A 27,528-nucleotide genomic window follows, 5' to 3' on the forward strand; every position below is an offset into this window, starting at 1 on the left:
ATTTCAACCATCAGCTATTTTTGTAGACCTCTGGCTAAGAAAGAAGGTTTAATAAAACTCTTGAGAAATTTCCTTTGAGCCTTAAATTAGGGTTTGGAAAATGTCCTTCATACTACGTCATTTAGTTGCTTTTTGTGTAATGAATATATAATAAAACAAACAGTCAAATCAAATGACCTTATTACCTTATGCAGTGCTGAGAACAAAAGCCGTTTCAAATAATAGGTTGAACCCAGGACCCTACTGCAACTTTGCTGCCCCCTTTCAGGTTGGAAACAAAAAGCCTGTTTTTGCCAGAAACTCCCACCAACAGCAGGACTCTACCAGAAGAGACACTTACGTTTAGAAAACACGAGAGCTCCAGTCAGCTACGGGCACAACAGGTCTGTGGCAGGATCAAAACTCGGAGTCACACATGCAGCAAATACACAAGCAAATACCTGTTCATCCACACGCCTTCATTCCCACACGCACTCTTGCCAACTTCCATTCAAGTTTGACAAGGGAAAAGGCCTGTGCTTGTGGATGTCTCACAAGATTGGGACCTGGCATATTTTTTAAATTCCATCATAACTTCATAAACCAACGGCACACTCCCTGTTGCTCTGTTCCATGTAAAAGTCTCCCTGTTGGGAAGTCACAGATGACTGCATATAAAAAGATAACTTTGCACAACTTTGCCATACTACAATATATTATATTTGGTATTGGAATAATGAAAAACAACTTTAAATTTAGCACCAAGGGACACGTGTAAAAAAAGCAAAGAGTATTCCACAGAATCAAAATGTAAAATAGGTCACAGTATTTTTCATTTTTCTTTTTGGCTACTCCCATGCTCAGCCAAGTTCATCCTTTACTCAACTGACAAGATAAAAACTAAATTAAAATACCAAAGTCATTATTTTTTTAGAAGCATGTTTACCATCACATTTCCAAGTCTTTGTACGTTACAGAATTTTTATGCCTGAAGGCACTTTTTCTTGTACACCCAAAAAGCATGTCCACAGGGCAATTAGCACATTTACATGTTGCTTAGTCTTCATATAGGCTCTCACAGAAACTCCTATGAAGCCACTGCAATACCAGGCAGGCTCACAGGTAAAATTTTATTTCATCTATGCATACACCAATGTTTTGTGATAGTAGCTTACTGTGATTAAAACCAGAAAATGCTTAAGAATTTCTGTATTAAATTTATGCCTATTTCCTGTTTAATTCATCTGACAGCTCTTCTATTTCAACATAAATTGAATTAATCTGTTCTTCTTCTTTAAGACTGCTCTGAGGAAAACGAAGAAGATGTATCAAGAGAAATTAAGTCACAATTTCTTCAAATGAATTTCTAAATGTGAACTTATGAACCTATAAATATGGTATGGTGGGAATTTACTGGATAAAAATACAAGTGCAGGTTAAAGCATTAGCATTTACTTCAAATGCTAATCAAATAAATTAATAATAAAGCAAAATATAGGGTGGTTTTTTGTGTTATAAAAACAACTGCACTACAGAAAAGTTGTGCAAATAATGTCATTGTCTAAAGTCCTGGGTTGTAGATTCTCCAATTTAAGGAAATAATACTTTATGGGATTTCAACAGAGCTAAGTGAACACCTCAGTGAAAGCACTGCAGCATTCAAAAGGCACATTCCTTTAATTTTCTAGCCAAAAATATCTTCACTCCGTGCACAGAACATGTTTTATTTTATTGCATGTAACAAACTGAAGCATAAGAAGTAATAGCATCCCCATTTTCACCGCAGTTAAGAAATTGCTGTTGCTGGCAATAAAACCTGGATTACCAGAAGGTGGGACAAGAGTTGCCTCTGCAGATGCTGCCACGTTCAAGAATCAAATCAAGTGTAGCAAGAAGTACTGCAGCAAACAAATCAAGAGACTAATCACTGTATAGAAAAGCAAAGCTAATTAGTAAAGCTGCTTAGCTCTTACATTTCATCTCATTTCCGTTCACAGAAGTCAGAAGGGAGACTGGCTTCCCCCCCCGCCCCCCCCCTTTTTTAAATACACATGTACTCATTATTTAGGCTATATTTAAAGTCAAGGTACTATAATATTACTGTTCTTCTGAAAGACTGGCCTAAATGTGTATGTAATTTCACTGAATACAGGCTTAAAAATTTATGAAATTCCTCCTACAGAGATGCTGCTCGTTGATAGCTTTCTACTTTCTTCAGAAAAATGGATTCTCAAGCTTTTTCCTACAAATTAAAACTTGGGAAAAGAAACTTTAAAAAAAAGGTGAAAACTAGGCAACTTAACCTCTATTTGAGGAAAGGAGGGACAAACAGACAAATCAACAAAAATATGCAACCTTCATTACTAGACAGCAAAATAAACCAAATTTTACATTAAAGTAAAAATAAACACCACTGACTTAAATTATCAAAATCAAACCTACGATGCATAATATTTAAATTGGTATTTCTCAAAACTTCATGCTCATTAGTTTGCATCCATTAAATACGCCTATTTCCTGATACATACAGTCTCTGTGTGTTACTTTTGCTAAACAGATAAATATTGTGTAAATGGACGCAAGCAATTTTATAGCTTAATATATTTTAAAATTATTTTTACTTTCCTTATTTCATCACCAGCCAGGCACTGCCACTTTCTTATTTGCTACATTTTCTTTTTCTCCATGACCTTTGTTTTAGATGGAGACCAAAGTTCCATTTAAATTAAGAAAAACAGCATACTGACTTTTATTAAGTAATTCTAGCTGGATGCATGAAGTATAGAAAAATTAAAGGCTTATCAAAACACATTTTTTAAAAAGAAGCTTTTTTTATGCAGCTGATGAATTAAGTAATTGTTTCCAGTCACCACAGCATTCTGCTTTATGGAAGCAATGAGTTTGTACTTTTCAAGGATATTTTTTTCTTTTTTCCAGTTTTAATATGAAACTAATGTATTTTTAATGTCTAATGTCAAATTACTGAATGGTATAGCAAACTAAATGGACTACAGCAATTAATTTTTCTACAGGATGCTACAAATGGTTTCTTCACTTCAAAAAAGCCCAGGTTTCTAGTCAGCACTTTGATCCCTGGAAAACTTTAGCAGTCAAAACATATACAGCACAGATACATTTTACTTAATTTAAATAGCTTTACACTTAGGTGTAAAAAGAAAGAACTTCCCATATTAAAGTTATTTACTATATATGCACACACTGTTTCTAATTATACATTTTACTGAAGAATTACTTTTTTTCAAAAAATCAAGTTCTCCTCTGTAAATAAAAAAGCTTTGCATAAATTACACATGCTCCTACAGAAATCCCAAAGACACTATTGTTTCGTGGACCAAAAGAAACAGGACCAGTAAAATGCATGGTATTGAAAGCACTCTGCACTGAATTCACCCACCAGCTGCTAACGGACACAGAGATCCCTGAGTGACAGCGCACGTATCCTGGAGTGCGAGAGCCGAGATCTCCGCACGCGCCGTAGGCAGCTGCTCTCAGCACAGCTACAGCAGCCAGGTGGGACCCCCGGGGAATTCCTGCACATCCAAAAGCTTGTCATTCCAGGTTACAACTACTATGACAACTGCTGTCAAAAAAATGGCCACCAAGAATTTGTTTGGGAACCTAAAAACTAAGTTTTGTGGTAGTATTTGTTTTTGCTTATTAAAATAATGTCTAGTCACCAAGTCAGTCAGATACTACTCCATGTTTCTACTTTTCATTTCGATTATTCACAAAAAAAGCTTTGTGTCAACATAGTATTTCTTAGTATGATGCAATAGGCTAATTCACAGACGAACTAAAACTTAACATACTGCAGACGGAAGCTGAAATTAAAAAAAAAAACAACAAAAAACCGCATCTCTTCTAATACATTGGTTAGCAACGTCAGAATTTGCTAGATATTGCTATTCATTCATAAAAATAGAACATTCATATCATGGATCCATCCATGTGGACAAAAATCAGCGATTTCGGAGGATTAATTTGCAAATAATTACTAGTTACACATGTGTTAATTACGAGAAACAGAAATGAAGTCAAGTGGCTGTCTACCTCAGAGTCCCTATGCTAAAAGGCAGCTTCAAAAGAACTCCTCAATTAACCTGGTTTGAAGAATTTATTTCTGCTATTAAAGGATACGAAAACCAGCTTTATTTAAGCCCTGTTAAACTCTGATCAGGTAAACTCAATTGGATTATCCAGAAGTCCATTTAGAAGGAGCTGCTCTGTGTAGATAAGATAACAAAGACTTAAAAAGGAGTAAGTAAAGATTATTTCAGAGGATCTAGTATCACATCACTCTGCTGATACTGTTTGTAAAACTCCCCATTCCTTTTTGTTAACTACATTAACATTCTTGAGTTAAAAATACTTCACATATCCACATTTTCTACCAATTCTGCACCTCAAGATGCATCTCCAAGATACACATATTATCATTACTATTACAGATAACAAGATATACAGGGAATTAAAAAAAAGTATGTAGGACATTGAGGTGACTTGCTCAAAATGATAGAGTCTGGACAAGAAAGAGCAAGAGCCCCAAATCTTCTCACTGTGATAGCTACCCAAATTGCATACAATATTGTCCAGACCCCCCAGAAATCAGGCTCTGCCCCCCAGCCTTCCCAGCCTCACATGGGTATACCCACCAGAGAAAATGTTTTGCCTACTTCCACACCCCAAAATCTGTGACATTTGAGATAGCCTCATGGGAAATGTCCCCCATTAGAGTTAATGTTTGTCATTACACTATAAAGCTAGCGATGCTGTCAAACCAGAACAGCTCTCCTCTTCTTCCATGATGTATTTAGACAGGAATAATAATACATCTATCATTATACACATCAGGGTCATTATCTACCGGGACAGATAATTTTGTTCTGTTGACTACCTAATTAAGGAACACTTTTGGCAGCAAAGAGATCCCAGTTCACATCTTTTCTTACTGAGACTATATTCTCTTGTTATTTTCTTGAAGATTTTGGCATCAAAACCATTTTAAGGACTCTGACTCCCACCTCTGACCCTGCTGCACATTAACATACCACACAATTTGTACCACCTCATTTGTACCACACTGTCTACGGGCCGTGTCGTAAACCAGCCTTCAAAACTCATCCCTGTTAAAAATAACCTTCCCAAAATAGAAGAGAGAAGGAGTAAGGATTACCGGGGTTATTTTTAACCTGGATCAGTTCAATGGTCTGATTTACGCTGGGGACCCAATGGAGGTTTTTTTGGTGCAAGCGAGGGTGGCACATCATGGTGTGGAGGAGAGGGAAGGGACGGCGGTGGGCGGAGGGGATGCTAAGCTGGCTTTGAGGCTGAAGCCAGCATGTGGTTAAAGCTTGCCCTCAAAGACACCACTCAGAAACCATAATAAAACTATTCAGCAGCACCGGTAGTGGGAGATTCAAAATAACCACAATGGAGCAGTGTAATAAAAAACAAACCAGGGCCAAAAAACCTGCAGACAATTTCACCAACACCTAAAAAACAATCCCATCTCTTCTAAGTGTGTATTTTCCTACATCTAGAGAGCCATAGGCTGGAGTGATTCTCCAGTTATTTTGCATTTCAATAGCTAATATCCTGATTCTACTACTTTTTGAATACAATCTTTCTGAAGTTATTATGGTATTTTCATCTTCCTCAGCTGAGTCCAGATCAATTAAAAATAGGCAGTTGTAAATACCGCTCTGCTATTTTGAATATTACATTAAAACCAGAGAATTATAAAGTGACTGTGACCCAAAATAAATAGGTTTTATTTGGCATCTTGGGTCAAATTGGTTGATCATGGAAAGAGAAATGTTCATAGAACGAGAGCATTTCCTTTCCTCTTCTAAAAGTGAGAGCAAAAAGAAAGGGATGAGAAAAAGGCCACTATTCTAGCTGGTACTAGGATGGAGAAAATATCCTAACCACTGTCTGGTATGCAGAACAGGAATAAAAATATCACCTCTATAACCCAGCTAACCCAACATCACCCTATATTTGAAATAGATATACAGCTAGTCAGAATTATTGGAAATACTTATGAGGTTGATTTTTGACATTGAAAACATATACATATAGTTGTGTTAAGCTAAATGCATCAAAGGACAATAGTGACAGAGGTGCCATTTGGAAACCTGAACCACGAGCATAATTTGTTTTTATTTTCCATTTTCACCAATGGAATGGCTGTAAAAACAGCCTGAAATTTTGATTTGTGAGGTATTTGTTCTTACACACCACACTGTCCCTGTAAAGCATGCATTCAATCTGATTCCACGTAAAATTCCCAAGCAAAATTTACTCCTACAAAGTTCAGCTAGTGTGACAGAACTAAAAAAAAGCAGTTCTAGCACAAACTTGGGCAAGCTCTCAAATTTACTGCTCAAACAAACCAACTTTTCTACTTGTTTTCATTAGACAGCCTCAATGATGAGCATAGTTCATAATGAATTTCTAAATCACTTACCATTTTCTTCTTTTAAAAAAATGTTATTAATCACGATATAATCTTAAAACACAAGCCCAGCAGCAGTAGCTATACGTGTACCTTCAGATCTGTATCAATACATCAACACAGAAAGATTACTACCTCATTTCTAAGGCTTTAACTAATGCGCATGCACAATCAGCTCGATTATTAAAATTAAATGCTTCAGCTATCTCAACTGAGTTCAGTTTGATTAATTTGGAGGTTTTCTTACTTCAACTTTCTTTTCCTTTACTTAAAGTCATCATGCTGGCCAGTGACAACTTATGTCATGATAAAAACCCAACTGGAATAAAACCAATGATAATGGTACTCCCTAAATGATAATCTTCCATAAAAAATTGGTACTTTAGTGTTTTAGAAAGCAGAGAGTTCTGCTTTCAGTACTTCTCTATGGAAAGCATGATCTCTCTGTTATTCTCAGTGTTCACTCAAACTAGCAGGGCTAGACTTTTTTTGCAAGACTTACTCATTTAATGTCCTGTCATTGCAGCAAGAATATGTTTACCAATGATGCACACAGAATACTACACACAATATTTATCAGTGCTATTCCTATTAACACTAGATCACATGGAGCTGGTTAGACTTCTGTTATTTCCATTCTGCTCTGCTGTAAGAAAAGGCTGTGCAAGAAGCCTAATAGTAGAAAGGATAGATTTTACCCCCTAAAGAATCAAAATGTATTTTGCAAAACTAAATCAGAACAGCACTCCATTACCCATGGAATTACTATGTTCTCTATTCTTCTATTTTAGAAGTCCACAACAAGCTAAGGCAGAAATACTTCACATAAAAACATGAACGTAGTACTCAGTTGTTTTGCCTAGAGTATTACTAATTAGCGTTCTCCACAGGTTTTCAATGTGGTTATGTTCATAGCCTTTATCAATTCACTTCAGTCACATAGTTTTGGGTTTCTTTTTGTAATTCGCATTTTAGAAACTGTCTGTTGAAAACATACTGAAGACAAGACAAATTGGACTATGGGCTATAAGATGAAACTCTTCTAGGTTCTTACCAATGGTATATACAGTATGGTGAAGCAACACGGAAGGACTATAAAAGGAACTACAGATTTGATCTAGTAAATATTGCAATACTTTAAGTCATCAGCATGGGTATGTAGACAGAATTCCTTTCAGTAAGTACCACCATATTCCTTTCCCCATATGCTACTATTTGTATTCAAGAAATCTAATTGCTTAATACCAAGTGTGCTGAATTAATAGATCTCCAACATACTAATTTTTCAGTTTTAAAGGGAATGTTTAACCTAGCATTGCACTGTACCAACCTTATTTTCAACTCGAGTTGTTTTTTTTCTTCTTTTTTTAATTCAATACAATATGCTCTATACAAACAACACACATTTCCTGTAAGTCAAAAACTGCAAAGCAAACAGATGGATACACAGACTAAGAAAAGAATTAGAATATCAGAACACAGAAGCTGCTCTTTGAATCCTAGATATGTAGAGCCAGACCCCTATACTATCATCACACTGTAAAGCTCCTACATTCTTCCGCCTTTCACATTACACTGAACCTTGCTGTTAGGAAACTTGAATTCTAGCTCCACCTGTACAACAGGTAATTATAAACACTGGTTTTGGCGTGTACTTTAAACTTTATTTAAAATATTCCTTCATGACAGAAGACGGATGAGGCCTCTTACGTTCTGAAGAAGATCTCCTGTAGTTGGAGAAGAAATTACACAATCCTAGTGCTAAACTCTGTATGTCTGTGCACTACCTTCTGGAGAGCTTGCTAAATTAATGCTTAGGAAAAGATGAATGGGCATTTAAAGAGAAGCAAAATGGCGTTGTATTTTAACAGAGTATGGTGCTAAGTACTCACAGCCCTCAAAGAATATCTCCTTGGTACATGAGTGTTCTTTCTCCCTACCTTCACATTCTTCCTACGGCAGAGAAGAGCAGCATCATATACTATACTGAGGAAAGTATGTCTTTGTAACAGCTGAAATATGATTCCCCATGAAGAAAATGGAAGAGACAGAAAACAAGTTCTACAACTCAAAATAGACAGCGTTACCATACTGCTAACATTGCTAAAAATTCCCCTCCCTTCTTCTGCATTAATACACCATATAGGTAAAGGTTTAGCTGCCAGTTTATGAAATTCTCCCACCAGAGTACTGGAGGATAAAGTAGATAATCAAGATTTCCTTAGAGATAAAGCATTACTAGCATAAGGCTATCCTTTCCACTAACAGAAAATTATTTTTTCTTCAAAGTACTTTTAATTAAAATCTGTAACAAAGTCAAAACTATTTTTATGGAGGTAGCCTGTGGTTTTGATACTGTGCACTGAGAGCTGGCATCTAGGGACATTTTAGAACCTAACTTGATTTATAACAGGTAATTCAAACGCAGGTTCAGTTTTTCAGGTACCAAAGGACTATTTCCTATATTCAGATAAACTCAGAAATCAGATACACATTAGCTTATATAATCGTCGAGGACAGAGGGAGCCAACAATACCTCTTCAAAATTAGTGTCTAATATATATCCAGTTTAAAACCTCAACCCTAGGAACATTTACATATGAAATCATTAACCATGCCAATGAAGCTAGCTACTAGTCAAAGTTATGCACGTGCCTAAACCTCTGTAGACTCAGGGCTTAAAAATTTCACGCAATATCTTTGTGCAGAGAAGAAAAACTAGTTTTATTAGGGCATTGTTACTTCTGAAGTTGTGTGTCATTCACCACAAAGACTCTTCACTGAACTTGAAATTACTTATGGACCTGGTAAGTATATTTCTATTGCTTTAGACATCAAGGGCTTCCTACCACGTATCCTACCAGAGATAATACATACTGAATATTAACTGCTTTTTGTGTAAAAATTAATGTAACACATACACACTTGGTTTATTCAATTACCACTACACAATTACACCTTGCTTTCAGGGGAATGAAAAGAAAAATTAAAAAAAAAAAATAAAAATCACTGCATTCCAATTGAATGGAAGAAAAAAAATCCCTCGGAGATAGAAGAGACAAGGAAAATCAAGTATTTCAGTACGAGGTAGGTCACAGGAACTTGTTACAGCATTGTTACAGATCACAACCTGAACTATCACAAAACAACGGGCAGTAGGAGAGCTGTGGGCATGCAGCCAGTTCAAGAGCACACAGGGTGGAGCAGGGAGCCGCTGTCTTTTCTCTCAAATATTCTCCTAAAACTAACTTCAAAGCACAAATTTTTTTGTCCCTCTGGCAGGACATATCATCCATTAAGAGATCAAATATTCCTATGAATAATACTGACAACTGTCAAAATTAAAGAGGTGTCAAGTTAAAAATCTCAAAATCTCTAATTTATTTAAGATCCTTTAAGTTAAAATGATTAATATTACATTTTATGTGCTACAGAAGAATCATACATCCCCCTCTCCATCAACCCGTCTGTGCCTGCTGGACTTTGAAAATTACTGGATTTGAAGATTACAATGCCAATATTTCCAATTAATTGCTAACAGCACATGACTTCTGCTTTATACACAAAGCATGTGATTTTGGTTGTTTGGTTCTTTCTTTTAATAAAGGCTGACCGAAGCAGAGAAATTCCCAGAAGCGACAACAGTTGCAAAAGGTAACTGCCATTGGTTTCACGGGCTAGCTCGTTCAATAATGTTTATAAATCAGAGTTACGAAAACCTTGCTGTGGTACGAACCACCCCACATCTTACTACTATTTGCACTTGCACTTTCTTTTCAAGCACCTGAGACTGGACTGCTGGAAACAGAATTCTGGTGTAAATGGATCATCATTTTGATACATCATCATAATTCCTACCCTCAACCCTCTGGAAACAGTGCACAGAGAGAGAATACAAGCTTTGAAACAAGGTACTTCATGGTAATTAATACTTCTGAGTGTTTGAGAGTTCAGTGTTTGCAAACTGTATTTTCATGGGCTTCTGCTACTAGCCTGGTTGAGATACAGTAGAAATTAATCACAGTGAGTGGGCACAAAAGTTATACCATCAAGCAAATAATTATACTTTCTGCATTTACTCTAGGGCTGCTGGCATTTTGAATGATTAACTAGGACTGGGAGGGTTGGGGCAAGGACATAGTATGTGGAACCTTTGCAGAAAGTCTGGCTGACAGGTGTCAGAGAACATTTCTGAATCAGCAAGAAAACTCTACTATTCCTCCAAAAGAGAAAAATACAGTATTGCTAAATGCCAGCTAATCATCAATAGACTCCTGTGCAAATCTTCACTCCTTTTGGGCAGGGCAATTTCCAACAATATCCAAACATTACTGCCAGCACTGCCCATCTTAACTGTAGCTGATTATTTTGGTAGAGCACAAGAAAAGAGACAAGGGTCTCTGTGTTCATAAACGATCAGCTTGAATATTCTAGCTGCGTTGCTATATACTTTATTTGATTAGCACTGACCAAAGACACCTAGTGTAGTAATTCCCAAAAGAGCAGCTCACTGTTTTTTGTAAATATTTACTACAGTGCAATGAACTATAATAATTGGAAAAAAAACATGACTGCAGACAACTCAAATTATTTACTTACCGGTGGGAAATCAAAGTCTATCTGGTTGGCTAAATTCAAGATGTAGTCGATTCGAAACTGGTTCTCTGGATTGGCTAGTTCAACTGGAGGTGCCAAATTGCCCATTGCTGTCACTATTGTCTGCAAAGAAAAAAAAAATTACTGCAGAGAGTATCTAAATAGCTAGCTTTGAATAGTTAAAAACAATAGCTCATTAAGTTTACCTCTATAGCTTCTTTAATATTGTTTTTAATATCCTGAATTTTCATTTTCTTCTCCCTGTAATAAAAAAATACATTATTAAATTTATAAGCCATAAAAGCAGAATATCTTTTAGAAACAGAATATGAACTTGAAAAGTATTCTATCAAAACTGTATTGCCATTATTGACTAAAGTGCTCTCAGTCACTGAATACTTTTGTAGATAGACTTGATTAACTAACTATCTCATAACTTTTCTACTTAAACAGTAAACATCTATTTGTAACCAAAAGTCAGTATCTTACTATGCTTAAATAAAAACTTACTGCAGTCTTAGACTGGGACTAAGACATTCTGCAAAACCAAACAGATTTTGATTCATTTGAATGCCAAATACTAGACATATGTGGAATTTATTTAGAAAAGCATAAACTGCAAACAAATAGAGAAAAAAAAAATCAGGTAGTTATTAAAAATAGAAACCAATGAAAGGAGACCAAGGAACCGCAAAGTACAAAAAAAATTACAGCACAAAAATGATACCATAGCAGAAAAACTAGAGCAGAGAACGCAACGTGACAGAGACATTCAACCTAACAGTTCAGACATAAAATCTAAAATAAATAATAAAGGGCTAACGCAATATGTGCAATTACCTTTTAACCACAAGCAGAAGAGTAGGCCAAAAAAAAAATTGGAATGCTTTGTATGAGCACTATCATTTGGGATTAACTGCAGCCAAATTAAAAAGCATCAGGCCCAAGCAAGCTAGAGTGTAAACTATTGCCTCTACTATAGTTATATTGTATTTTATATCAAATGTGACAATAGTTATTTTCAGTGCTAAATAGTGCAAATGAAATGCACGATCAAACATTTGGTATAACCAGGAATTAGCATCCTAAAGGTACTACTAGTATTGCATCTGTAAATTGTAACTTAATTATAATGCACTATGACAAAATTTTTATGTTATTAATTTCTTGCTCTACACAGCATAAAATTACTACTTTGAGGTAAACCATTAGACATGTAATTACTAAAAAACCTCCACCTAAATTGTCTAAGTGACCTTTTAATCTTTGTTAAACTGTTTTTTTTACAGAACGCTTTCATTATCTGAATATTTTTAATTTTTTCATTGTGAAAACTAACATTTGCCAGCACAGTATCCCAGAGACTTGAAACTACCAACAGTATATTTTCTTTTTTTACCCTTTAAAAGGTAGTGCTCACATGTTCAGTTTACAGACCACAGCTTGAAAACCTCATTTTACTGAGTTAATTAAGTACTCATATTGCAAATGCTTTTTATCACTTTTTCCTTTCTATAATCATTCACAACCAACAATCAAAACGAAACTGAAAGCATATTCAGCAATCAAGAATGCAGAAGAACAGAAGAAAAAACCCTACTGTTCTAACTAACAAGGCAGATGCAGACATCCAAGAGTGGCGGGAATTCTGGTTGTCAAATGAAAGATTAATGCAACTTTTGTAAAAGATAGGGTCAAGGAAAACATCACTGTGCCAGCCACATGTTATGCTGTCTTTTAGATATAGATGTAGAGGATCTTGCCATACATGTTTCAGCTGCGAAAGCATGATTGCAATGCAAGTATTGCTCTTGCAGACGGAAAGCAAACAGCAGCATCAAATCATCTCGTTCAGGATGACATAGCTGTGTGGAGAACATGTCTGCATCAGCAGCAGAACTCTCCCAAACAGAAACACAATTATCCCTAAACGTCAGCTCCTCATCACTGACCGCTGCATTTATTCTCAAAACTATGGGGCAGGACAAGGAAGGTCAGTGAAGCTTGATGCAGAAAGAAAATGAAATTATCAATAATCAAATGTAAATTCTTGGTTTCCCTAGACTTCTTGATCTACCTACAGACCACCTTATTCTGAAGACTACCAGTTTTTTGCTTTAGGGATTTGGCACCACTGGTGGGAACAAGGCAGTGAGCCAGGAAAGGCCGAAAACACTGAACCAAGGAAAATAAATAAGACCGGAAAAGAAAAGAAAAACTGAGGCCTTTTCACCCTCTTCCTTCCCATCTTCAATGCTTTCTATTGCCCCAGGTCTTAAGAAACTCTCCATTCCACAAACCAAGACTTACGGTAGGTGTACAAATACTGTATTTTTCAGTTAGTGCACATATGGTTGCAAAAACATCAGCCACTTTCTGTTTTTTAAAAATGATGCTCCTTATTTTGCCTTCAATTTTCAGCTGGGTCTTGAATTTAATGAACATGTATCCAGATTCCACCCTGTTGAGATCAAAAGGGCAACTGATACGCTGAAAGTTAAGCAAGATACCAGTATTTTTAAAGGGTTAAGTAAAGAAATAATATTCGGTCATTTTGCTTTGTTTTGGAACATCATTAGGAAAACAGAAGTTTAGAAAGTCTTCTGTTTTTTTTGTTATTTTGGTTTTGTTTGTTTTTTAAGCGAACTATAGTTATATTCTCTCCCCAGAACACTTGCAGATAACTGTCTCAAAGCATCAGCTAAGTGCACATTTACCTGACTCTTCCATACCATACAATAAAACACATTATTTTTATTATAGGTTTCAGTCAAACTTCCTCACGGTACTAGCAGCACTGCAAAGGGATAATAAATATGGAGCAATGTAAAACTCCAGCAATTAACAAACTGCTTGATAACCATCATCATCTTTACAAGAAGAATACTCATAGTTCCTATTTCTGGTTTTGTTGCCATGGCCCTATAGCACGCCCGGTAAACAAGGAATCTTATTACACAGCAATGAATGTATCATGTCATTTTGTGTTTTGTAATGTTTACTAAGCATAAATTTTCCATGACAATGAGATACTTTATTCTTCTGGCACTCAACATGTTCATCAATCACCCATCCAACAGCTTACATACAACTGTGGCTTCTCTTCAAAGAAAGAAAGGTGAAACTCATTTTATTCACGGACTAACGAAGTGCAGTGAACAAAAGCTAAGCCCCACCTCTGCTGTCCCTTCACTCTGCCAGAACTGTTTTTGAGAAATCCCAGCTGGGTTGCACCTCAAATTTCCAAAAGTAATTGAACTTTATTTTCCACAACCACGAAGACTGAACATTCAGCTTAGAAACAGATTCTTGCTTTTTTTCTTTCTTATTCCTGGTGCTGGCACGATGGCCAAAACTACAAAGAAAAAAGCTGGGCTCCCAAAACATTTTCCTCTGGAACAGACTGAGTAGATTGGGAATGGCACCATGCTATCCTGGCTAACGAAGAACTGATGTCTCTGCAGGCCTGTTCTGTATCTTTAGATGCCATGGGTTAATAAGGTCGTATTTTTAATCTTGTTTAGAACTTTTACTTAGGCTGTGTAGGGTAGGCCAAACAAAGCATTAAACTCTATTAGTTGAGGATTATAAGAAAAATCTCAAATCCTGCTGTTTTCAATATTTAAATGGGCCAAAGCAAAGCTGCACATAGCTTTCAGGAAAACTAATAAAGTCTATTTTAGGTACTATAAGAAAAGATGACATTTTAATTCAAATAACATGAAATTAGAATGACATAAAAGGTCAGGAAAATCAAATATTCCTTGAAAACAAACCTAATCAGTATTTAGTAAAGAACTTCTCCACCTGTGGCTGAGCTTTACTATTTAAATAGCAACTTTTTTACTCAGACTTTATCAAATCTTATGCAATGAACACATTACCAAACAGATTATCAGAAAGCAAACTAATTTAATTTTAATGTTTATTTCTAGTTTACCTTCCAGATAATATGAATAACCATTTCTTGAAACTTAGAAAAAATATTTAAACTCTAGAAAGAACATTCCAGAGGACCAAGGATTCAGCTCACCCAGTATAAACATCTCACAGGTAGAAAAGTTAAGAAAAAAATTCGGTGCCGAAATGAATGGTCAAAAGAAAACATGTTAAAGAATTAAAAAAAGAAAAGAAAAGAAAAAAGAACTAATAAATCCTGTGACCCCTTTATGCCATTAATCTAAATTCCTGAAAGAAAGAAATTTGAATTTCTTGGCCACTACTAACAAGTTAAGAAGCTGTATGCCTTGTTGCAAAGTTCTGTTCACCAGGCAGAGTTCCGGCAAGATTGAAGAGACAAATACAAAGAACTACCTAGTTTTGCATCAGAATGTAGTATATTACTTCTTTTTTCCAGCAAAAAATAGATAGAGTTTACGAACAGAAATGAAGTGATAAGTTTCTTCAAACCCTACAAGCCCACAATGAGATAGCTAGAAAAAAAAAATCTGAAACACGCAGAGTGCAAAGCAACAACAAGAAAATTTATTTCTTCCTTCAGAAGGAAAGATAGCCATGATAATATAGCACTGTAAGTTTAACATATATCAGTTATCTAAGTTAGTGGGGAAACCCTCCCCATATCTCCCCGAAATCCTCTGATTATACAGGAAACTCCACACTTTAAATGTAGAAATATTTTAGGAACCAAACATTAGATGCGTCATGAAGAACACTGTGAAAAGGTGAATTTAATGCTGTGGGATGCATCATTTGCGTGGAAGTAAAAAGACTTCCATGAGATAATATGCAACAGAAAAAGGCTTTTAATGAGGGTAAATTATGATTGGCAATTAATCCCATTATGGACATGGCCTAAAAAAGGAACATACCCTGGAACATGAATACCTACCATGTGTGTGAATACAAAACACCAGAAAATTCTCTGCATATTGCGGCTATAAATGCCAGCTTTCATTTTTGAAAAACGTCATTTTCTTTCTCAATTTGTCTTTTAAACACATGCTTTCCTATGTGCAGCCTTAGCATAATAAATAATGCCACATAATGGTTTGCAATTTAATAGCATGTATACATTATTTCACCACAAGTGAGACTGTCTAGAATCCTGAAGGCTATGTAACAGCATGGGCAGAGTACACCACGCGACACAAGGACACCTACTTAAAATGACTGGCTTGTATTATATAATAATCCCCCAAAACCATGTTACAATGTTCTTTATTAACTATGTTCCCAATTTTTTTGTAGTTCTCAGGATGCTATTGCAATTCATAAAAAAGCGGAAAGTTTTTTTCTAAACTTGCATTGCAAAACGTACATGCCTAGAGAGTATATTAGAGTATATTAGCCTTTGTCTTTGCAAGGTTGTAAACAGCCTGGCTTCTATCACCTTCAGTGATCAGTATAATGCATAAATTAACTTTATTTCTGAAGCACTGTCAAACTTCGCTCACTGTTGAATTTGCTAACATAACAACTCTGTCTAGTGAAAAGCTTCCCTTGCCTGTGCAAAGCACTGCCAGTTAAGTGAATGAATTTGCAAGTATAAGAGCCACAATAAAAATCTTACAAAACAATTAATTTGCCTCTGGCTTTTTATAGGAGGAAATGACATTGTTGTGTTTCAACACAGGTGGATCTTGGTTTGCTTTCAGGTACTACCAACAAATGTGAACGCACAGGGAAGTAGCCACAGGCTGTCCCCTTTCGGCTCACCTTCAAAAGCCCATTGCAATTACACACTGAAAGCAAATGAAAAGTTAATATATCAATTTCATTTTAAAACACAATTCAGTCCTTTGACAGGCAGTCATGCACTTCACAGGCACGTGGGCTTTAAACATAGCTATTCATCTAAATATGGTGTCTTTGAGGCAGTGAAGCATGCTCACGGATTTCATAAACATTCCATAAAATCTGCATCAATATTTGTTTACTGCACCTTACAGAAGTTAACAAAAATGCAAACAGCACTACCTGCCAATCCACCTCATAAAAACAGAGCAGTGCAGTCAAGATCTTCAGACACAAGACCACAAGCAAGGAAATCCAATTAAGATTTTGCTGCCAAACCATATTACAAAAATTCTGCAGTACTTTACAATTCAACAATAAGATAAATTTGGCTTAGCAGCCTAGGTTATGCCTAACAGAACAACATGGCAATTATCTCAAAATATAACAGCCAGAATGGCAAACAGGGCAGAGGCCAAGTTAGAGGCACTTGAAAATGGGGGAAAATAGGTGCCTACAGTATTCAGAGTGAAGCTGAAATAATTCAACTTAGACCTATGACAAAGTACCAGTTTTACAGACAAAACTGCTAAAATGCAATAGCAAAAACCACTGAGTGTCTTTTGTAAATCAAACTCTTAATTTATATCACACCACAGAGATACCTCAGTAATTCTGCCAACTTCAAAAAGATTTTCTATTTTGTACTGTTCAAGAACAAAAAGGACGAGCACACGCTGTACCATGGGGCAGGAGCTATCATGCATCAGCTGCACAGCAGTAACTCTGCATGGCTTGCGACAGGAAATGTGATTTAGTTGGGTCCTCACTTGCAGCAGAATTGAAAGAGATTTTCTAACCACATTAATACTTTGTTCTTGATAACTCTGTCACCTTGTAAGCTGAAATAAAGTTACTCAAAGGCATAGCTAGCTGACAAAATGTAATCTAAAGCGCTCTACACGGTCAATGCCACGCTGGTAACACTGATTACGTACGTATCAACCATCTCACTGAAAGGAACAGACTCTTGCTGCTGCTGGATGCAGAAACGTCGTCTCCCCTCTCTAACACTATGCTCTTCCTCTTACACCACCTTTTCCCCCCACCATCTACTTCACTTTGAAGATTCTTGGTTTTATTGCTCCAAGATTCTGGGTAACAACAAATTGTACCGTCCAGCTACCAAAGATGATTTACTATGAGAAGAAATAATAATAATAGAAAAAGAATAGCAATGAGGATAGACTATTCGCTTTCACTGTAAACAACACCTTTTGGAAAAAGAAAAACCCAACAGGTTGAGTAATTTTGTCATGATATACTTTGATTTAAAGACACGGTTAAAAATTAATTATGTTGCACAGATCTAAATGTGACCTAAATGATTTGTGAGAACTTAGTTCAATTATCCCCTGAAGCATAATCACCTTCACACACACACGTGATGCAATATATAGAATAGACAATATGTACAGGGCTTCCACAAGTTCCCTTTTAAATATTGGAAAAAGCACTATAAGCTGCTTTACCATTGCTTGTTTTAATACATTACAATATTTACTTCCATGAGTTACATGCACATCTTACTATGTGGCCACAAATAGATGAACATATGATAAGAAATATAAGCACAAAGAGATACCTTCTATTTACGGAATGACAGAATCATTCCCTAAGTTAAAAGGCAAGAAATACAAATCACTGAAGCACTGACAAAAAATGCATCACAGCTCTGTGAAAGCAGCGATGATGTTATTTCTGATCATTATTTACACTGGAGTGTTAGGGACTAGGGGTGTGACTTGCTTCTTACCTTAGGGAACAGTACCATAATGAAATTACTATAAAACTCTAAAAAAGGCATCCCTAAATATAAACCTAATTAACTCAACATTAAGGTTTATTTTACCTGTGCTCATTGTGACATCCCAAGCGTAAAGGTAACTTTATTCTGCCCCCATAGCTATCTGATGGGAATACTGCTTGTGGGCAGGTTTGTCTGCTGCTGAAGTTCAAGGAGCCTGCAGGGCGGCCGGGCAGACACCTGACGGCTCTGTCCCACGGGCTGCCCGGGCAGGCAGGAACAGCCCGCGCCCATGGCACCCTGCTCATACCATCTGCCCAGGTGGATGTGGCACAGAGATGCTGTTCTGGCTCGAAGCCACCTTCGGGCTCCCCTTTGGCTTTGCAAAGGCCTGTGTAAAACCAGTTTAACTGGTCTTCAGTCCCTTTATACCTGTAAGTGGCACAAAGAGACCATCACAGACCCCATATTAAGAAGCATAATTCTGCTTATGCTGCTGCATTTACCTCAGCTTACTAACTAGCAACAGTTTAGGTAAGGAATGAAAATAGAAGTGTTCACAAGGAGCTCTGTGGTGTATGAAGTTGACAATTTAATTCATACAGTGCAATTAAACACCTTTGTAAATTGCAAACTTGGTCTCTAGCTCTTCAGGCATGCATACAGAGGGTAACACACCAGTTTAGTGTTCTTGCTCTAAGTACAGGTAATTAAGCATATTACAACAAAAGGTATCCTCAAAAAGTTTAGTATTCTCTCTAGATACTCGATATAATAATTAACAAGGCTAGAGTCTTCAGAGTACACTTTGTGATTCTTTTCTGTTATGGAAGGACACCTCTCAGAAGCAGCAGGAACAGGAGGATTCAAGTCAAACTTGCTGAATCATCTTGCCTTGTACAATCCACTATTTTGAGATAACCATTTCAAACTGCTGTCAGGAAGCACAAGACCTATTTATTTATTTATTTATTTATTTAAGCACTGTGAGTGTGGTCATTATTAACACAGAAAAAAGGAAACATGCACATCAGCTGTCACCTTTTTGAAACACGTCCAACTGTGCAATAGCACTGAAATATAGCACACGACACCTCTCAGGACATACTGTCCGCTGTTTCAAGTTGTCTGCTTGTACAGCCATCCTTCACAGCAGATCCAATCTACTAGGGTCTCATGGGTTACCTGATTGAGTCTATCGATCTCTTCACATCCAGAAAAAATACTGTTGTGTGAGTACATACTGACCAGACACTGCAGTACACATGGAATAAGAGCACCTTCTGTTAAAACTGGGGTATTAGCTGTGGTGTTCATCACTTCATCCTTGCTACTGCAGAGACTTTGCTTTAAAATACAGGCAGGTAATGGCAGCGTTACTGGGGGTCTTGTTCTCGCCTTAGTTTTCAGGCACTTTCAAAGCACTTTTGTCTAAACTTTGAAACAGCAATTTGATCAGCACCCCGTGAGTTTCATTTGCCCTGACACTGTTTTGTAAATGCCTGTATTCCAGCAATTTCTTCAACCAGGATCGGTTATGAAGCTCTCCAAAGAGGGCAATCGTGTCCCAGAGCTCTTCAGGGGTCCGTGTACAAGAATGAGAGGAATAGCTCCTATAATGGCTAATGACCTCACTGCTACTTAAAACTAAAAAAGTGCACAGCTGGCTAAGTGCCAATATTAAATGGAAAGAAGCCCTAAAATAAAAATGGCTGGAACACTGGATACCAAATAAGCATACACACAGACCAGCCCAAGCAGCATGCAATGTGGCAGGGAAGACAGTAATGAGACAGATGGAAGATGGTCAGTCCTGAAAATCTCTTTGATTTTTTTAGTGATTATGATCTCCATTATCATCTGAAACAGTTCTGGCATATGATATTGTAGACAGGAGATCTGGAAGGTGCTTGCCTCTAACAGCAACAAAACCCACGTTTTTTAATCCACAACCTTGCACATTAGCAGGTAAGATACAGATGGCAGAAGGACAACAGCACAACAGAAACAGAAAAGGGGGAAGGCTCAAATTTGTACAATGTGGTGTCCTACCAGAAACATGGTAAATTCTACAAAACTTGTTTCTACAAGCATTCACTGTAACTTTTGTCTGAATTACCTACTTTTATTCTCACTCCACCTTTCCAATCTCTTAATTTAATACGACTAAAGGCCACTACAACATGCAAAGAGCTTCGACTACAATAGCAGAGCTTTCCAGTTTCACTAAGAGAACAACTGAAATAGCTACTTTTTTGCTTATTGGGGACATACACTTTAGTCGTTCAAAAAATTTTTTGTGTAATCAAGGTTTGCCAACATAACATCTGGGAGAATTATTACAATATTCAAATGCATATGTGCTCATAAAGATTCAAATTTAAGTGCAATTTGATCACAGAGATTCTTACAGATACACCTGATCAGGGCAAATACAAAGTGTTACTGATTCATCTGACCAGTAACAGTTAACAAGCTATTTGCTACCAACTGCTAGTTAAAAAACGTTTGTGAGTTAGGACAGAAAATTCAAAATACACATTCCACCATGAAATATTCACTCAACTATTAATTTAAATTTAAAACTCTGTTTCATTCCTTAATTAATATTTGGAACTAAGAAGGCTTCCCCTTCACTGTGAAATGACCTGCGACATGACTGCCTTTTCCTGAAAATTTTGCTTTTGCTTCACTCAAATAAAAAATAATTATCTAACATATTTCACCATTTTTCCCGTTACCTTTTAAACATGCAATTAAATTCTCAATGACGCAAACCTTTACATTTTCTAAATGCTGCAGGATTTAGTATTGATAGCCCTTAAGTTCAGAACGACAGTCTGAAGAGGAAAGCAGTTAATGCACTGAATGTAGACTTTCAGCACCCAAAAGACAGGGGGGACAATTTGGAAAAGAACACAGGAACTGTTTATTAAACCATGCAGCTGTCACTGAAAGCTGACCTTAGATTTCATCGAGATATTAATGTTAAATGTTTTGTTCACCAAACGTTTCTTACGGCAGTGTTAGACCGCTTTCACTGAATCAACTAGTTTCTTTACAGCTGTAAATCTGGAATTTTTACCATTGACAAAGTCTGAATCAAGGAATATTTCCACAGTTATCTCCAAGGATGAAAAGCTGTCATGCAACTTTAGTTATAAGGCTTAAAGAATTGCTTAAATGCTTACAAACTCAGCATTATCAGCAGAAACTACAACAGTCCATACTGATCGTAGCTTTTGGGAAGTTCAAGTTCACAGTCATTCTTAACAGTGTGCCGTCATAGTTAAATGGTGATTTCCATTATACACTTAATTAAAATCCAGATTTCAATAGAAAGCTAGTTTTGTGAAAAACATTATAGATGTCATATTTCCATGTAAACAATTAGCACAACATTCCCACTGAAATCCCCAGAAAAAAAATCTTGTTAAATTTGTCAAGCACTGTTAGATTTCAAGAGTTGTAGTTGTGTATTTATACTTCCAGACAGTGTATGAATTTACTATGACTGTGAATGTAAACTGCATTTTTAGAACACAGAGTAACTAAATATTGGAAAGAGCAAATCTGAAAATCTGTCCCTTAAAGATCCAGGCTAGTGCACAGGGAGGCAGGTGTAACACAGTACATTACAAAGCAAGGTGCTGACAACTTTGGCTCTAATCCATCAAAGCACTTAAGCACATGTTTAATTTTAAGCACATGAGTAATTCTATCAACTTTAATAGGGCTACTCATGGTTTAAGTACTGTGATGGATGGGGGCCAGAATGCACAGAACCTTTAAGAATGCTGCATGGCCTATGTTATACGAATTAAAAACGGCATTCTTCCACTGAAGAATTAAAGCTTTGGAAGCAAAATTTACCGTAAGCGGAACACAGCTCTGCTTATGTAAACACAGAGATGCAAGTTATTTCGCAGTCTTCGAAGATAAAATAAGATGCAAGTTCTCATGTGCAAGATGCCCACGTATCTTTAGTCTGCCCTCCTTCTTCTCTGACAGCTCTGTGTTATGGCCGTATGTCACCTATGCCCATCACACTTTGCTTTCAAACAGGGGGGATCACCGTTAAGCAGTCTTACGCAGAAAAGACCAAAAACTTAGCTACTAGTTACATTTCTTAAATAAGATGCTACTAGATGCAGTTTGAAAACATTAGTACTACAGCCTTTCAGATGTAAGCTTGCCTGTACAGACACGAGTGTAATACAATTTCAACTGTAACTGGCTTAATAGTTCAGGAACTCCCCTGTAACATCAATTATTTTGGATATTCGAAGCTGTACACATGCCTCTCGTACACGTATAATGTTTGGCAAATTCAGATGGTTTTAAGTAAAAATAGGATTTATTTAAAATATTTTATAAAGTCAATGTTAAGGATGTTAAAAAAAACACAACCAAACACCTGCTCTGCAAATTTCTAGCTGGGACTGCCCCTGTAAATCAGAAGTGAGTGACTTGATCTCTAAACCACTCACTAGAAAATTCTGGATCTTGTTTCATCTGAATATGGCTCCAAAAATTGTTACCGAGTTTTAGAAAACAGTTTTCTAAAAAAGGAAGAGAATGGAACAATTTGAAAAACCCTTTACAGACGTTTTCCAGGAGATCAAATCAGTCTCACTAAACAGTAACAGAAGAGTCATCCAGCTTTATCCCTGCACTCATAAGTCGGAAAAACTCCAGAAAAATTTTGGTTATATAGCCGTATTGTCCCAAATGTACAGTGAATTTTAACAGCTTCTAATATAACATCAAGTAATATCTGCTCTGAAACAAACAATGGAGAAGAAGTCAAAGTCAATTAAATGATCCCTGTACCCAGGGACTAACTCTCCCCCCATATCAAAAAGACAATGTTACAGCTTCTGTCTGCTTACTATCAAATCCCCAGCCAGTAACAAATGCGGAAGGGAAACGTATGGCTAACTGGGAAACAAATCTCCTCTGCCTAACATTTCAGGAACCCCCCACTTCTTCCTCAGTTTAGAGTGGAATAAAATTGAAGCTGATTATTATTTGTCCTCCCTTCCCCATCGTACCACATAAGCACACCATACGGTATAAACCCAAAGCAGCTAGTTAACCTGTACTAATTTTCTTGCAGTGTAAGTTAGGGGGACTCAAAACTGCTTTTCAAGCACAGGGAAAACGAAGGCCATGCAAGACCACCACTTGTAGCTCTATCCTGATTCTAATGCTGTCTCAGACCTTTAAACTAGAATTTATTTCCCCCCTGATTGCTACCACTCAAATTTTGGTACAGTGTAGTTTTTGCTCTGACTGTTCCTAATAGAACCTAAAATTAACACAGCTATTTCATTCCTTGATTTGTCAACAAGTATGCTTGAGAACAAATGTGTATTTAGGTTTGGATGGAATTTATAGAAAACAAAGTACACTACTAGAGGACTTTAAAATTCCCTTAAATACAATTCAACAAGAGAATGCTTTGAATCTATGTCACTGCAGAGTCTCTAATTTTTGCCAGAATTCTTAGCTTATTAAAACAGTGCATCTACTGTGGTATATCAACACATTTTATTGTGCTACTATTGTTAACAGTTTTAATAATAATTCTGTCAATTTCTAACTTAAAAAGCTTTTTAAATTAGAAATTGTCAGGTTATCACACTAGAGTTTTTTATGATTATTTTTGTATAATAAATGAGTTTGTCTTCTAGTACTTCTACTTCACTTGTGTACATCTATCACAGCAGTACTATGTGAGAGCAACAAGCTTATTATCCTTGTGGATAAGGGAATGAAGGCAAAGTGACTACGTCTCCAAAACGCAATTCAGAATAACTATGACAGAAGTAAGCTTTTCTCCAAAAAACATTCTGGAGGTCAAAGCATCATATTAGGCTCCTATATACCAGATGCCAAAAAGCAAACCAAAACAAAACACCCCACACATCACGCCTCTAAAAAACCTACACGGCATTACTCTTCTCTGAGTGAATTCCTCGGCATCACACACAACTCTCAACTAAGGTAGTCTTTATTTCAGGTTTATATGTCCAATGCTTCTACCACATTTTCCCATCTTTAAAATAAGAAACGTACTTCATCTTACGAACTTCACTGTGTCCTTAAAGCTTCCAGTAACACACTGATTAATAAGGGCCCTGTTATTCTAGATTTAAACACAGACACGGTTTGATTCTGTTCCAAACTGGAATTCAAAGCATTTCTTCTTTATTCAGGATGGTTTTAAAATATTTTTTCCGAAGTCCCAATCATTGTTAAATGATCTTCCCTTTCATCTAGCACAAGTTGTCAGTGAGCAGATAATCCTGAACAGAGCAAGTCTACCAACATTTACTAGAAATAAAACACCTAGCTCAGTCACCCCTAAACACTGAGGTTTATTCTTACAGCTCACATGAAGCTTCACAGATTAACACCCAACCTCCTGTTTATAAAGGACAGGTTTGTTAATGCCGCAGTCACACAATTTCTTGTTCATGTCTACGTAGTAAGAAGCAACTGTATCATGACATGAGACAATGAGTTAAAACAAGCAAAGTTCAGTATGAGTTTTTTCCATTAACAGAGCACTTGTTTCACAGAATCAAAACTCCTGCATACAGACTTCCAAGTAACTTAACTGCATTGCTATTTATATTGCATCTCCCATATCACTAATGTTACTACTACATTTTTACTGAGATGAGACTGTGCCAAAACTTGAGGTTGCACGAGACATGGACTGCATTGCTCACTATAGCTGGGAAGTGCTCAGACCAGCTTCGACAACGCAACAGTGCTGTGGGGACTGAACCAGACTCACAACAGTGTATGTGAGCCACTGGAGAACAGGGAAAATCTTGCACAGTCTTATCACCATTCTAAAAGGAATTTCAGCAGCAAAAAGCTCGTTGGTCTAAACCAACGCCTGCTTTTTCTTAAGAAAGGTCCCCCCACTTCACTGGGTGACATTCAGCCCTCTGCAGACAGTAACTGCAACACGAAAGCTGTTCGAACACGCCCCGTAACCTCACCTGAGCGATGCTTTCCTCCAGGGGAACAGAAAACTCTACCCTCTAGATTAGCACGTTCCAATCCTACAGCTCCGAGGTACACTAATGTTGGCTCAGTTATAGCGAAAGGTCGTTCATATCAAGTTGAGGCTGCCCTCAACATAACAGAAAAAGGTATAGTTTGTATCTGTTAAGTGAACAATTGAAGTATTCACGTCTCCTACACAGCTCACAGGAATCTTTTATGATTATTAGTCTTAAAGAAATCAAGGAAGCACAGACTCTCTGATACAAAAGGATGTTAAGTTTTAAAATTCTGGTATTTTAAAATCTCCTATTGTTACAAACAAGACTTATATTTCCTGGAACTGTAAAATTACAGGAGGAAAAGTTTCCATTTCACCTTACTCATGCATTTGCCAGCGTTTTTGGACAATCAGTTTCACGTTCTGAAAAAGTTTTGTCTGTTTTAGTCCCTCACAAAGTAGCAGGAGTGAATAATCACTTAAAGAAATTATGATCCTAAGAAAGGCAGTCTCTAAGTACAGCCAAATTAAACTTTAAACTCATTCAAAACTAAATTAAATTGTAGCTGTTAGCACACGTTCCTCATATGCTCAGTAAAGCTCCAATGTATTTACACACAGATACCTCAACACACTTGTACCAGCGAAGTTACTCTCTTAACAGCCCAAGAACTAACACTGAAATGGTTTCATTATAATAAAGTTTCCATGTAAAAGAGATCAACCATGCTGAATTTCAAAGCCAGCACTGGAAAGAGCAAGCATAAGCAAAAGCGCAAAGAATCAAATTTGTGCATAAAGAAATTCTCCAAAAGCAACTTGACACCAAATCCGCACCGGTCTCAAAAGCTACACCACACTGGTAACAAGCCCGAACTCTGATCTTTTAGCACTATTTACCTCTGATGGTCTGGATTGTTTATTTCTGCAGAGTTTGTGTGAGTGACTTTATAAACCATTTCCCATGTCCATGCTTTAAGAAAAAAAATTTTTTTTTTCCCCAATACTTATTTGCATATGTAATTGCAATCAAAACAGCAGAGGACAGCACACCCAAGCAGAACCGCCACTCTGCCCATGTCAGTTCCACAGAAGAGGTCTAGGAAAAAACGGCAATGCATACTACCCATGTTAACGCTGTAACCACCCCTGTTTGCAACCCCCTCTACAAACAGCGTACTTCAACAGGTTAAAGCAACACTTCAACTGGTTTTAACTGATACTCCGCACTCCGTCCCTCCCACCTGGGAGGAGATAGGAGAGGGGCCATCAGGTGCTGTCAGCACAGGGAGACCCTCACATGGCATCCGAGAGTCTCTGGACAAGAACTGCTTTGCTGATAGGAAAACAACTCACCCCATGAGAAACTCCCCCCAACATATAATCAATTAAAAAAGCCAAACAAAAACTGGTCTTCTACCTGGAGTTTGTAAGATTATACTCTATTTCCTACCTAGACTGGAAGGCAACATTGAAAACAGAATAAAAAGGAAATACATAAATAGCTCCTGACAGTAACACAAAGGTTTTTCTGAAAGCAGATTAGCAAGAAGTATGGCACAGAGTTCAACATGTATCAGGCAACGGTTGCCTTCAAAATATCACACCGATTTCTATAATTATATTTAATATGATAAGAAATATTTTCATTTCTTCTCCGTTATTAAAAGTTTTGCACTACCAAAAGTGAAGATGATATAAGAAAAATATTTGAAAATAAACATCAAAGACTACCAGGCAACAACAAAAAAGATACCCTCACTTCCTTCCAAGCACAGATACAGTCATCATCACATTAAACTCATTAGTGAAATTCTTCAGCCAGCATCAGGGAGCATTGTTTCAGGCAAGAGGTTCCACCTACCTGTTCTTCTTGCCAGCCTGACTTTAGAAGACACTGTCAATTGAAGGACATCAAAAACAGGTATTTTATGTCTAGCCACCTAG

General features: G+C 36.9%; 1 protein-coding gene across 4 annotated transcripts in view; it reads right to left on the reverse strand.

Moving 5' to 3' along the window:
- GNAS (GNAS complex locus) overlaps positions 1-27,528 on the reverse strand; it is a 163,910-nt gene that overhangs the window by 49,417 nt on the left and 86,965 nt on the right. For 2 of the 4 annotated variants that reach the window (XM_059827371.1, XM_059827372.1), the window contains exons 3-4: positions 11,260-11,314; positions 11,057-11,176 (exon numbers count right to left, since the gene is read on the reverse strand). In XM_059827371.1, coding sequence (XP_059683354.1) covers positions 11,057-11,176; positions 11,260-11,314 — 175 coding nt within the window. Of the gene's footprint in view, positions 1-11,056; positions 11,177-11,259; positions 11,315-16,461; positions 16,482-18,795; positions 18,807-24,648; positions 24,652-27,528 lie in introns of all 4 variants that reach the window. The other 2 variants (XM_059827373.1, XM_059827374.1) reach the window with 2 other exon arrangements.

Source organism: Gavia stellata, chromosome 20, assembly GCF_030936135.1.
Source record: "Gavia stellata isolate bGavSte3 chromosome 20, bGavSte3.hap2, whole genome shotgun sequence".
Classification (NCBI taxonomy): domain Eukaryota; kingdom Metazoa; phylum Chordata; class Aves; order Gaviiformes; family Gaviidae; genus Gavia; species Gavia stellata.